The sequence below is a fragment of the Natrix helvetica genome, assembly GCF_964273705.1.
Source record: "Natrix helvetica genome assembly, chromosome: 13".
NCBI lineage: Eukaryota > Metazoa > Chordata > Lepidosauria > Squamata > Natricidae > Natrix > Natrix helvetica.
In genome coordinates this window covers 14,266,319-14,280,331 of record NC_138557.1, presented here as the reverse complement: position 1 = coordinate 14,280,331, position 14,013 = coordinate 14,266,319, and the positions used below count along the sequence as shown (strand labels likewise).

Genomic DNA, 14,013 nt, shown 5'->3' with positions numbered 1-14,013 from the left:
AGCCCAAACACGGAGGAACACGACACCATTGAGCCCAGGATAGAACCAGCGATCGATCGCGAACCAGAACTATGCCAAAGCAATGAAAGCCTGCACACCCCCGAATGCGAAGCTGAAAGAACAGGCGAAACCGATCCTGCAACCACTCCAGTTCAACCCGAACTACGGCGTTCCACCCGGGTGAGACAAACACTCACTTATTTGAAAGACTATTTAACTAACCGGAATGCTCCATCTAAGAGGGGAGGGGTGTTAGATATTAACATATATCGCGGCAAGTCTCCTCTCTGGTCCGCCGCTACGGCGGGAAACAGGTATCGCTCTGATTGGTCGAGAGGCGTACCCGATCCCTATAAAAGGGGAACCCTCAGACCACAGAGCAAGCTGGATCACTACTACTACTAATAAAGAGCTGTTAAGTCACTACGTGTCCGGAGTCTGTTCTCTCATTGCCCGAATCTAACACTCGGGGTGGACAAAGCTGTGTGAAAATGGTGGCAGGAGGCTTGTCATTGAGGCCACAAAACTGAAGCAAATGTTTGTCTCTGTAGGGTTTCAGTGAAGGCTTCTGGTTTCTTGTTTGTGAATAGAGTAGAGTAGAGTAGAACAGAACAGATCAGAACAGAACAGAATAGAACTTTGGACTTTCTTGAGGCTGGTGATTGGAGCTGCTAGCTATAAGGGGGGGAGTCAGAGAGACAAAGGTACAGGCCCTTTAACTCCATTTCATTTGAACCTTCCTGAGGCTGGTGATTGGAGCTGTTTTTTACAAGGGGGGAGTCAGAGAGAGAAAGAGGACTGGGTAATAGCCAGCGCGCCGTTTGTATATCTATAAACCAAAATAGTAATAATACATTCTGGATTAGTGCTCTTGAGATTGTGATTTTATTTTATTTCAAAATGACCAGCTTAGTTCAATGTAATAGCTGTTTTGCACCTGTCTTTCGCAGTACTCTTTTCAAATTTGGATACTGTCCCCTTTGTAAACAAATGACTAGTCTACATAGAAAGATTACCTACCTAGGAATCTCTAATCTGTGCTCTCCAAGCAGAAATTAGGTGCCCAATTCGGCCATTCCACTCTACGGAGATACCACGCTATCAGCCCCCTCTACCGCAAAGATCCTGCAGGAGAAGAGCAGTCTGGACAACCGTGGGATGTGGCAGGGTGAGAGCTGTGAACCATAAACACAAAGCTTTTGCTGTGATCCAGCATAACAGATATAGCGCCCTTGCTGACTTTAATGTGGACACTAAAGAGACAGGTCAAGGTAGTTGTGATAATGATGACTCAAATAAGCAGGGGATTGTGGTCCAAAATGAAGAACTTACTTCGGAAAGGCCAAATGGGGAACCAGGTATCACACATCAGTTGCACAAGAAGAGCAAGGTATGCAAAAAGAGAAGTCACCTGCTGGTCAGTGAGTTAATCATAAGGGATGTAAATTTAGGAAAGGATATGGAGGTTTTAAAAGAGGTCAGGTGTCTGCCAGGTGCTACTGCCAGCAGAGACAAGAGGTGTATTCTTAAAATAGTCAAGAATGCAAGTAAGGACTGTGATGTTGATGCTATTATACATCTTGGCACAAATGAAATGAACAAACAGCATTCAGTTTTGGTCGCCACGATGTAGAAAAGATGTGGGGACTCTAGAAAGAGTGCAGAGAAGAGCAACAAAGATGATTAGGGGACTGGAGGCTAAAACGTATGAAGAACGATTGCAGGAACTGGATGTGTCTAGTTTAATGGAAAGACGGACTAGGGGAGACATGATAGCAGTGTTCCAATATCTCAGGAGCTGCCACAAAGAAGAGGGAGTCAAGCTATTCTCCAAAGCACCCGAGGGTAGGACAAGAAGCAATGGGTGGAAACTAATCAAGGAGAGAAGCAACTTAGAACTGAGGAGGTACTTCCTGACAATTAATCAGTGGAACAGCTTGCCTCCAGAAGTTGTGAATGCCCCAACACTGGAAGTTCTTAAGAAGATGTTGGATAGCCATTTGTCTGAAACGGTATAGAGTTTCCTGCCTAGGCAGGGGGTTGGACTAGAAGACCTCCAAGGTCCCTTCCAACTCTGCTATTGTATTGTATTGTAGAACTAAGAATAGGATTGCATAGGATAAGGCAGAGCAGAACAGAACAGAACTAGGAATAGAATAAAAAAGAACTAGGAATAGAATAATATAGAACAGAACAGAATAATACATGCAAGGGACCTTGGAGGTCTTCTAGTCCAACCCCCTGCTTAGGCAGGAAACTCTACACCACTTCAGACAAACGGTTATCCAACATCTTCTTAAAGACTTCCAGTGTTGGAGCATTCACAACCTCTGGAGGCAAGGGGTTCCACTGATTCATTGTTCTAACTATCCGGAAATCACTCTTAGATTGTAAGAGCTTTGAAAGGCAACACTTAATAATCAAAAGACCTGCTTTTTGCAGATTTATTTTATTTTTGCTGTTGTTCCTTCAAAGCAGGAAAAAAACAGCCCAAATGCAGGTAGTCCTGGACTGACAACAGTCCAATTTAGTGACCATTTGAAGTTTCAACAGCACTGGGAAAAAGTGACTTACGAGTCCGTTTTTCACACCACTTAGGACCATGGCAGCCTCCTTGTGGTCACATGACGGAAATTCAGATGCTTGGCAAGCGGTTTCATATTAATCACCGTCACAGTGATCCCCTTTGGTGACTTTCTGTTAAGCAAAGTCAACAGGGAAGCCAAATTCACTTAACAACCGTACAGCTAACTTAGCAAATCCCACGATTCCCTTCACCAAGGTGGCAAGGAAGATCGTAGAACAAGGCGCAATTCACTCAACCAAGGTCTCGCTTAACAACAGAAAGATTGGGCTCAGTTGCGGTCGTAAGCCGAGGACGACATGTTCTAGTGATTCCGTGCAAGTGGACAGAGGCAAATGATAGCAACAACGGGTGATTCGCTCTTCGTCCGTCTGTTTACAATGCTGCTTGTTCTGACCATCCGCTCTCAGTTAACTCCGCGCTTTTAAAAAGAGAACAATAGAAATTGCGCAGAAATTGCGCTGTGAAAATCTTGCTTCCTCCCCGCTAATTGGTTCTTCCTGTGGAATTGGAAATAAATGCAGATGCTCCTGCCACATGAAAAACCAAGTTGGGATGAAGGATTTGAGAGGAAGGGTCTCTTAAAAAACAAAGAAACAAACAAACTTTCCCGAAAAATCAGTAAAATGCTGTGAGGCTGGCTATGGTAGAGGTTACCTACAGAAAGTCCTCGGATTACGACCTTAATGGAGCCCAGCATCAACAATGGGAAGGAGGAAGGAGGAGGAGGGAAAGGAAGAAAGGGTAAAGCAGAGAAAGTAAGGGTGGGGAATTAAGAGTAGGAGAGAGGGGAAGAAAGAGGAGGAGGAGAGGGAGGAGGAGAGGGGAAGAAGAAGGCAGAGAAGGGAGGTTGAGAAGATAGAAGGAGGAAGGTTGTTGCAAAATAAGATGGAAGCAAGGGGTGGCAAGAAAGTGACCCAAACTGGTGTGTGTGTGTGTGTGTGTGTGTGTAAAAATGAGTATAGAGGTTAATGACGAATAGATAAATGTTAAATAGCAATTATAAGAATGTATATCTATGAATGAATTTGAAAGGGGAAAAATAAATATAAAAACTCTTTGCTTGGAATGGAGCCCAACATTTCTGTTGCTAAGTGAGACATTGGTTAAGCGGATTAGGCTCCGTTTTACGACCTTCCTTGAGGCGGTGGTTAAGTGGATCATCGCAGTTGTTCGGTTAGCAACACGTTAAGTCAGGGGTGTCCAAACTTGGGAACTTTAAGACTTGTGGACTTCAACTCCCAGAATTCCCCATGCTGGCTGGGGAATTCTGGGAGTTGAAGTCCACAAGTCTTAAAGTTCCCAAGTTTGGACACCCCTGCGTTAAGTGAATCTGGCTTCCCCATCCACTTTGCTTGTCAGAAGTTCCCAAAAGGAATCACATCACACACACACACACACACACACACACACAACACAATACACACACAAAATCGGGACACTGCAATATGAACCAGCGGCCAAGGGTCTGGATTTTGATCGCCTGACTGACCTGGGGGTGCTGCAACGGTCGTAGGTGTGAAAAACGGCCACAAGTCGCTTGTTTCAGGGCTGTTGTCACTTCAAACGGTCACTAAATGAACCGTTGTAATTCGAGGACCACCTGTAAGAGCAAACTTTAATCTGAAGTATTTAGGGGACCACCATTTCCCCCCCAGGGATGTAAGTTGAGTTCTTTTTCAGGGGGGGCTTTGATGTGACAGGAAACATTCCCAGAGGTATTTCTGGCACTCCTTCCTTCCTTCCTTCCTTCCTTCCTTCCTTCCTTCCTTCCTTCCTTCCTTCGTTTCCTTTCATTTGGTCAATTAACACTTTGTTCTTTATTGACCTCAGGTTCATTTAACTAGGCTTGCAATATTTAAAATATTCATCGGATTAATCCATTAGATCAGTGGTCACCAACTGGTCGTCCGTGGACCACTGATGGTCCACGAGAAAACTTTGGTGGTCTGCAAAAAAATTATTTGCATTTTTTAAATATTGCACTAAATCAGGGGTCCTCAAACTACGGCCCCTGGGTCGGATATGTGCAATGAACGCTTGTGTTGCTGCAGAGACTCTCCGGGGGGAGGGGGCAGAAATCCCAACTTGGGGTTTGTTTCGGTTTCCTGGTGGGGGGCTTTGGGCGAAGGCTGGAGGGAAGCACCACTGGTGGCGAAGAGCCGGAGGGCCTCGTTCCAATGGGGCTGCATCATGGCCTAGAACTGGCTGACCATCTCAGCCTGCTGACCCTCCAGGTTCCAGTATCTGGACTTGCCCTCCCGGAGGTCTTCCCTCTGCTTGGAAAGCCTATGCTGGTAGTCCTCAGTGAGGTGCTTCTGCTGAGCCTCCTTCTCGGTCAGATCCAATTTGAACTGAGTTCTTTTGCCAACTCTTTCTCCTGGGGGCTGCTTAGCTCCAGCAACTGCTTCCTATTGGGGCCCTAAGGAGCCCAGGAGGGCAGGCGAGGAGTGGCTGGGAAGGGAGGGGCGAGTAGAGGCCAGCGAGGCGTCCCTTGACATAAGTGACCGTGAGTTGGCCACGCCCACCCAGTCACATGACCACCTAGCCACGCCCAACCAGCCAGTCATTAGGCAGATGATATTAGTGGTCGGCGGGATTTAAAATTATGAATTCAGTGGTCCCTGAGGTTCGAAAGGTTGGTGCATTAGATGGTGTCAAAGACGCTAAGACAACAACTCCATCACAATTGCTGTCAGATCTGGCTCTGCAAACCAGAGGCCGTTCTTTGGGCCCTAAAAAAAAAGACGGTTATTTCTCGTTTTTGGCAGCCTAATTCTTTGTGCTTTCAGCTGTCGAATCCTTTACCCGTGACGATTGACAGTGGCTCATTCATCTATTTCTCTTAGATTCTGACATGTTCTTGGCCTGCTGTGTCTAGCTCGGGATGTTCATTGATCCGTTGAGTATTGGCTGATTCAATTCCAACAGATACTCACTGGGTGGTTAATATGGGGCCCGGGGGGGGGGGGGGGGGGGAGGAAAGCAAGCCTGTAAAACAAAACAACCAAAGTCACAGGTACCCTCTGGGTTGCTTTCCCAGAGACGGTGGAAAGCCACGGGCCAGAGAGTTAAGCAACCGTTCTCAAATATCATGGAAAATTGAAAGGCAGCAAAAGAAAGAACCCTGGGAAGAAATGAATGGGATGAAAATATAATCAGGGTTTGGTTGTTTTCATGGTGTCAGTATTAAATCTTTAATAAGAGCGATGAGCCATGCCAGGCAAATGCTATTTTTGAAAACCTCCAGTGATGAAGGGAAGCCGTTCAACTGATGAAAATTCTCACATGCAGGAGATTTCTCTTTAGTTCTTGCTTCTCTCTTTGATTAGTTTCCACCCATTGCTTCTTGTCCTGCCTTTAGTTGCCTTTGGAGAATAGGTTGACCCTCTCTTGTTTGCAGTAGGACTAGAAGACTGATATCATATCACCCTTAGTCCTTCTCTTCGATAGGACTAGGCATACCCTGCAATGCTTCATCACATGGTTTAGCCTCCAGACCCTTTATCAGAGCCGTGGTGGCAAAGTGGTTAGAATGTAGTACTGCAGGCTACTTCTGCTGATTTCCAGCTGCCGGCAGTTTGATTCTCACCAGCTTACGGTTGACTCAGCCTTCCATCCTTCCGAGGTGGATAAAATGAGGACCCAAATTATTGGGGGCAAGAGGCTGACTCTACAAACTGCTTAGAGAGGGCTGGAAAGCACTGTGAAGCAGTATATAAAACTAAGGGTATTCCTATTCTCCCCATCCATCCGTTCATGGTGCGCAGTGGTTAGAATGCAGTTGTCAGGTTTCCGAAAGATAAAGTTGCCAGCAGTATATCAGACTAATTCTGCCGACTGCCAGCAGTTCGATCCTAACTGGCTCAAGGTATGAGGGAATAAATGGGGAACTCATCAAATTTGCAAATGACACCAAGCTGGCAGGAATAGCCAACACTCCAGAAGATAAGCTAAAAATACAGAAGGATCTTGACAAACTTGAACATTGGGCACTATCTAATAAAATGAAATTCAATGGTGAAAAGAGTAAGGTTCTACATTTAGGCAACAAAAACAAAATGCACAGGTACAGTATAGGTGGCACCTTGCTCGGCAGTAGTAACTGAGAGGGATCTTGGAGTCCTAGTGGACAACCATTTAAATAGGAGCCAGCCGTGTGCAGCAGCTGCCAAAAAAGCCAACACAGTTCTAGGCTGCATCAACAGAGGGATTGAATCAATATCACGTGAAGGGTTAATACCACTTTCTAGGGCCTGAGCATCCTTTTTGTATAGTGGGTACCAGAACTGGATGCAGGATTCCAAGTGCAGCCTCACTAATGCCGTATAAAGAGGCATTATCGTTTCTTGTGATCTTGATGCTATCCCTCTGTTGACGCAGCCCAGGTCCCCAGTGTCACAATACTTATACAAAAGGGGTAGAGCTTTCATGGTTTAGCCTCCCCCCTGCCTCCACTACTACTCACCAGACCCCACTCCTAGCTCTGGAAAAACCTCCATCTCTGTACATACCTTTAGTGCAGTGGTGGGTTCTAGATCCTGATGCAACCGGTACAGTTGCAACGGGGCCCGGCATCCATCACATGAATGCGTGCATGTGTCCTTACCTCTTGTGATGCCTCCGCGATGGTCCAGCTGCTCGGCAGTGCGTTGCGCAGGTGCTATGTGTTCTTTACACATGTGCACGTGCACGGAAGTGCTGAAGAGCTTAAATACAGGTAAGGAGCTCGGGCGGGTGGGAGGACCCTCTCCGGAGCACCGTACCCATACCGGAGCGTACCACCTGCAACCCGCCACTGCTTTAGAACCAGGGAAGCAAGGACTGGCAGTCCCAACATATCTTAGAATATCGGGGGGAGCTATTTAAAACCCTTTCCAAGTGATTTAATAAATGTGAATGCAATTTTGCGTGACAGCTGGAAAATACAAGATAAATAGCAATTGAAACTTAGATTTGTATACCACTTCACAGTGCTTTACAGGATTCTCCTAAGTGTTTCTAAGGTCTTGCCAGGTACGGCTTGGCGCTTCGCAGGCATCCTGCCATCAAAGCTAGGGGGGAAAGTTGGATACATGGGCAATAAAGCTGTGTGATGTGATGGGAAATAGAGGAGGGGAGACAGTGGTGAAATTCAAATATTTTTACTACCGGGTCTGTAGGCGTGGCTTGGTATGTGTGGCAGGGGAAGGATACTGCAAAATCCCCATTCCCACCCCACTCCTGGGGAAAGGATACTGTAAAATCTCCATTCCCTCCCCACTCCAGGGGAAGGATACTGTAAAATTTCCATTTCCTTTCCACTCCTGGGGAAAGGATACTGCAAAATCTCCATTTCCTTCCCACTCTTGGGGAAAGGATACTGCAAAATCCCCATTCCCTCCCCACTCCTGGGGAAAGAATACTGCAAAATCTCCATTTCCTCCCACTCCTGGGGGAAGGATACTGCAAAATCCCCATTCCCTCCCCACTCCTGGGGAAAGAATACTGCAAAATCTCCATTTCCTTCCCACTCCTGGGGAAAGGATACTGCAAAATCCACATTACCACCCGACTCTGGGGCCAGCCAGAGGTTCTATTTGCCGATTCTCCAAACTACTCAAAATTTCTGCTACCGGTTCTCCAGAACCTGTCAGAACCTGCTGGATTTCACCCCTGGGGGGAGATGACAGGAAGACCAATGAAGCTCAGCACCAGTTTGCTCCGGAATCCAAAGCCAGGCATCCTAAGAAAGAATGCCTATTATTCCAAAACATCTCTGTTTTCTCAAATTGGCTGAAGATGGACTGGTCATGGGAGGAGGGCTGGGAGGAGGGGAAACCTTTCTGTATCTTTTGGCAGGCAAAATCCAGAGCTAGCCTGACCTTACTGCAGTGAGCATCCTTTTAGTAAAAGAACTTTTCATTTCAACCCATTGGAGTCCAGGGTCTTCCTTTCCCGAGGGGTCAGATTGGGGCAGGCCTTTGCCCCTTTGGGGCAACCATGACCTGGATGACGAGAATCTCCATATAGACCTGTGATGGTGAACCTATGGCACATGTGCCACAGGTGGCACATGGATCCATTTCTCAGGACACGCTAGGGGTTGCCCGGTCAGCTCCAGCACGCATACGTGCGCTAGCTGGCTAATTTTCGGCCTTGATTTTCAGCTGTGTTTCACCCTCAGCGTTTTTCGCTTCCGGAGGGAGAAAAATGGCCCAACAGGCAACCCGGAAGTCTCTTCCCAAACTTCCGGTTTGCGCAAAGGGCCGTTTTTCACCCTTTAGCGGCTTCAGGAAAGCCTCCTGAAGACTCCGGAGGGAGAAAAACAGCCCAACCGGCAACCCGGAAGTTGGAAAATGTGCCGTTTCTGGCCTCCGGAGGGCGGGGGGAGCCATTTTCGCTCTCCCCAGGTTCCTAGAAAGCCTCTGGAGCCTGGGAAAGGTGAAAAATGGACCTACCAGGCCCACCGAAAGTCTTAAAATGGGCCGGAGGGGCAGGGGCGGGCATTTTTGCCCTCGCTAGGCTCCAAGAAGGCCATGCGCACATGCTCAGGGCAGCGGGGGGCGGTGTCACGCATGCGATAGGGCGCACGTGCGTCCATTTGGCACCCAAGGCAAAAAAAGGTTCGCCATCACTAATAAAGACCGAGAGGAGACTTCCATTTTTGATGCTTTTCTCCTGACTTTAAGGGAAAAAGAGAAAGTGGTTAGCAGAGCAAAAAGTGATCACATGACCTTGGGGCACAGCAACGGTCGTAAGTATGAATCTGAATTTTGATCACGTGATCATGGGGGACGCTGCAAAGGTTGTAAGGTAGAAAAAATGGTCATAAGTCACCTTTTTTCAGTTGTAACTTTGAAGGGTCACTAAATGAACTTTTGTAAGTCGAGGACTACCTGTATTTAAAAGGCGGTGAAGCTTTAATCACATTTGCATTATAAATGCAAATATCAAAAAGGTTATTTGAGTTTCTGCAGCCCTGACCCCTGCCTAGCTTCCTTTCCCTAACCCTCCTCTCTAGATTTCTCTCCTACACTTCTCTCTTTAAAGTAGGGATGCAGTGAAAAGGTGTCATGAAAAGTATAAATATGAACACTTAAAAGAAAGTTTGCTGGGAATTCTGGAAAATGTCCTTTCAAAAACCAGGAAAGAGAACATTGCTTTAGGGGAAAAAATGATTTTATACACCCTTTTAAAAAGCTGCTACAGGACAGAGGCAAGTTGACAAACTGCTCTGGTTTTAATTTTTCAATTTATGGTTTTTTTTTTTATTATTGCCCCTGCTTGAGGGGGAAGGAATGTGGATTGAGAACGAGCATGAAGCAATTTAGATCTTTAAAAAAAAAGATGAGAGAGGACAGCTAACCTCTTTAAAACCAAGAGGATTTTTCTTACATCTTTCAAATGAATATAAAGCTTGTCTTATTTAACTCCATAAAATTGTCCTAATTTCTTGCCTCTAACTTCCATTAGGCTAATTGGCACAAAACTTCCTGGGATATCTTTTTTTAAAAAAAAAAACATGTACATGCACACAAAGAGAGGGGGAGGAAGAGGGGGAGAGAGAGAAGAGAAGGGGAGAGGAGAGAGCGGGAGAAAGAGGAGAGGGCAAGAGAGGGGAGAGAGAGGGAGGAAGAGGGAGAAAGGAGAAGGGGAGAGAAGAGAGAGGGAGGGAGAGGGGGAGAGAATAGAGGGAGAGAGGGGAGAGGGAGAGAAAGAGGAGAGGGGAGAGGGGGAGGAAGTGGGGGAGAGAGGTGAAGGGGAGAGAAGAGAAAGGGAGGGAGAGGGAGAGAGAGAGTAGAGAGAATAGAGGGAGGGGGTAGAGAGGGGTGAGGGCGAGAGAGGGGGAGGAAGAGGGGGAGATAGAAAAAGGGGAGAGAAGAGAGGGAGGGAGAGGGGAGAGAGAGTAGAGAGAATAGAGGGAGAGGGAGGAGGAGAGGGAGGAGAGAGAGAGAAGAGAGAGGGTGGGGGAGAGTGAGAGGGGAGAGTGTATGGAAGTGCATGGAAGAAAAATTATGCAATTGAATAATAGTGGAATAATACCCAATTATTCAATTAAATTCAATTATTCAAGTCAAGACACTATCTTGAACTGAATAATTCAATTCAATTGAATAAGTGCATGGAAGAAGAATTATGCAATTGAATAATAGTGGAATAATACCCAATTATTCAATTGAATTCAATTATTTAAGTCAAGACACTATCTTGAATTGAATAAGGCAAGACGAGAAACAGTGGATGTAAGCCAATCAAGCAGAGAAGCAACCTAGAACTAAGGAGAAATTTCCTGACTGTTAGAACAATTTATCAGTGGAACAACTTGCCTCCAGAAGTTGTGAATGCGCCAACACTCGAGGTTTTTAAGAAAAGATCGGATAGGCGTTGTACGGAAGGACCTGTTATTCTGATTCTACGTTCTTAGCTTCTGCGGGCAACTATTCATCCTGGAGCAACTCTGCTATGCATGAGACCAATGATAGATTTTCTGTGGTCCCTCCTTATCTCGAGTTTTTTAATCCTCTAAAATTAGTTTCCATCCATTGCTTCTTGTCCTGCCTTCAAGTGCTTTGGAGAATAGGTTGGCCCCCTCTGAGGTATGGGAAGACTGCTATCATGTCACTCTTAGTACAGAAAAATACAGATATTTTTAAAGGAAGAAATCTTTTCATAATTACTTGGCTGAACTATTTAAAACACAAACCAAATGTGAATAAAGCCATGCGTAATTAAAAAGATTCTTCAAGGCTCTTTGCTGCTGGGCTCAATTTTCTGTGTCTACATTTTAAAATGCATTTCTACATCCTCTTTCTACATTTTTAAATACCAATTGATCCCAGTCTTTGGCCATAATAAACCTGAACAACAAAGCTTAAATTTGTTCTTTTTGTTTGCAACATTGTTGTATGTCCTTAGAAAAATAGACAATAAAATCAAACTATTTTTGATTTTTGCTACCAACAAATTGCTGGTAACAATTGCTACCAACCTGCCTTCTACGGAGGACCTGTATAAAATATTCTCTTCTCTTCTCTTCTCTTCTCTTCTCTTCTCTTCTCTTCTCTTCTCTTCTCTTCTCTCCTATCCTATCCTATCCTATCCTATCCTATCCTATCCTATCCTATTCCATATCATTCCATTCCATTTTCTATTCCATTTCATTCTAGATTCTATTCTATTCCATTCCATATTCTATTCCATATTCTATTCTATTCCATATTCTGTTCTGTTCCATTTGCCACTCCATTCCATTCTATTCTGTTCTATATTTATTCTCTTCTATATTCTATTCTAGCAACAATTATTAAAAATAATTCTATTTCTGAGTTTTTTTTAAAAAAAAACCTTCATTAAATGCATTTTTGGTCAAAATTAAGTCAATTGGCCTATCCCATCAAGAGTTGGTATCATTCTGATGGGAAGTTGTATGGGAGGGACCCTGCCTAGGTATCAACAAGCATCATTTAATCAAGGCTTTGATGAGGTTTCTCAAAAAGAAAAGAAATGCAAGTGGCTTTTAAGAAAACCACAACTAGAACAACACCAAAGGTCTTGCCCCACAAAAGTTGCTTAAATGGGGAAGGATTTATTTGGAGCTCCCAGTTCCAGAGATGCTGTGTGTGTGTGTGTGTGTGTGTGTGTGTGTGTGTTCTAGCATAACTCTGGAACGCCTCCAGCAATTTCAACTAAACTTGGTGCACAGATGACTTACCCTATGGAAACAAATAATGTGGGGGTAAGGCACCCCTAACACCCCTTGGGTGGGTGGGTAGGTCTGTTAAGATACAGCCTGTTGTGCCTTAAAATGGCTTCTACTGTACTGCCGTAAAATGGCTTCTGGTAAGGGGAAAAAATCCAACATTAGAAATTATGTTTGGTCTGGACACCAGGTTATCAACTAGTTTTCCTATAAAAAAATTAATGCTCCTGCAGTTATCGTGTTCTGAAAAACCAAAGGAACGTGTTTATTTGAAGGCATCTGTGTGTTTTTCATCTCTACAGAAACCTGATGCCAAGGACCTTAGAAGGACAGATCACCATGGAGAAAACGCCAAGTTATTTTGTGACCAAGGAAGCTCCGCGGCGCATTTACAACATGTCCAGAGACACCAAGTTGATCGTGGTGGTTCGCAATCCTGTGACTCGGGCTATTTCAGACTACACACAGACCCTTTCCAAGAATCCCACCATCCCCAGCTTCCAAAACTTGGCCTTCAAGAACCTGAGCCTGGGCCTCATCGACACCACCTGGAGTGCGGTGAAGATCGGCCTTTACGTGAAACATCTGGACCACTGGTTGCGCTACTTCCCTCTCTCCAAATTTCTGTTCGTCAGCGGGGAGAGGCTGGTGAGTGACCCAGCTGGGGAAATGGGCCGCGTCCAAGACTTTCTGGGCCTCAAGCGCGTGGTGACGGACAAGCATTTCTACTTCAACGAAACCAAGGGTTTTCCTTGCTTGAAGAAACCGGAAGGGAGCAGCCGGCCACGGTGTTTGGGGAAGTCCAAAGGACGGCCGCACCCCAAAATCGATCTGCAGGTTGTCCAACGCCTGCAGGAATTCTACAGGCCCTTCAACTTAAAGTTCTATCAAATGACAGGGCAGGACTTTGGGTGGGACTGAGAGATCTCCTGGCACCAAGGAGGCAATGGGAGGCCTTCTCCAAGGTCACATACTTCTGCTGGGCAAAGGTGCATCTGAAATGCCGCATCCGAGGAACATTTCCTGACCCCTTACTAATTTATATAATTTCCTTCCAATAAGAGAGAATTGTTATGCTTATGGTGTACGGAGAAAAGCCTTTGAGCCTCCCCCAGCTGAAGAGCAAAGGACGGGAAGCATAGATTGATTGAAATATTCTGCTAAATAAATCTGGCCAAAACGGATAAGATTTCTGAATTTGTGTTGGGCGAGAGAAAATAAGTCCAAAAGAGCTTGCCTGTGTCTGAATTGTCCTCAGTGTCATCCAATCAATTTTCCTCTTACCTATGTGATTGATTGTACAGGTAGTCCTCGACTTACGAACATAATTGAGCCCAAAATGTATGTTGCTTAAGTGAGACATTTAAGTGAATTTTGTCACATTTTACAACCTTTCTGGCCACAGTTGTTAATTGAGTCACACACACCTGAAACTGTTCCCGAGCCACCCCTGGGCCACCGCCATTTTGGTGTTTAGTGACTGCACGTCACTAAAAATGTATATATTTTTATGCGCGAAGAACAATTTATATTGAACAGTACACGCAAGCGCAGCATTGCGCACGGGTTGCAAACGGGCTGTAAAACCAACAGCAATCCACCCCTGGACCATGGGGAGGCTGCAACGGTTGTAAAGATGAAAAACAGTCCTAAATCATTTTATCAGTGCTGTTGTAACTTCAAAAAGTCACTAAGCGAACTGTCCTAAGTCAAGGACTAGCTTTATTTCATATGGATGATGTAAAGA

The 14,013-nt window shown here is 45.3% G+C and overlaps 1 protein-coding gene across 1 annotated transcript in view; it reads left to right on the top strand.

The window, feature by feature from the left end:
- Window positions 1-13,446, top strand: part of HS3ST6 (heparan sulfate-glucosamine 3-sulfotransferase 6) — an 84,123-nt gene extending 70,677 nt beyond the window's left edge. Inside the window, exon 2 of the mRNA XM_081966018.1 lies at window positions 12,569-13,446. Coding sequence (XP_081822144.1) covers window positions 12,569-13,187 — 619 coding nt within the window. The 3' untranslated portion in view covers window positions 13,188-13,446. The remainder of the gene's footprint in view (window positions 1-12,568) is intronic.
- Window positions 13,447-14,013: the final 567 nt, after the last annotated feature.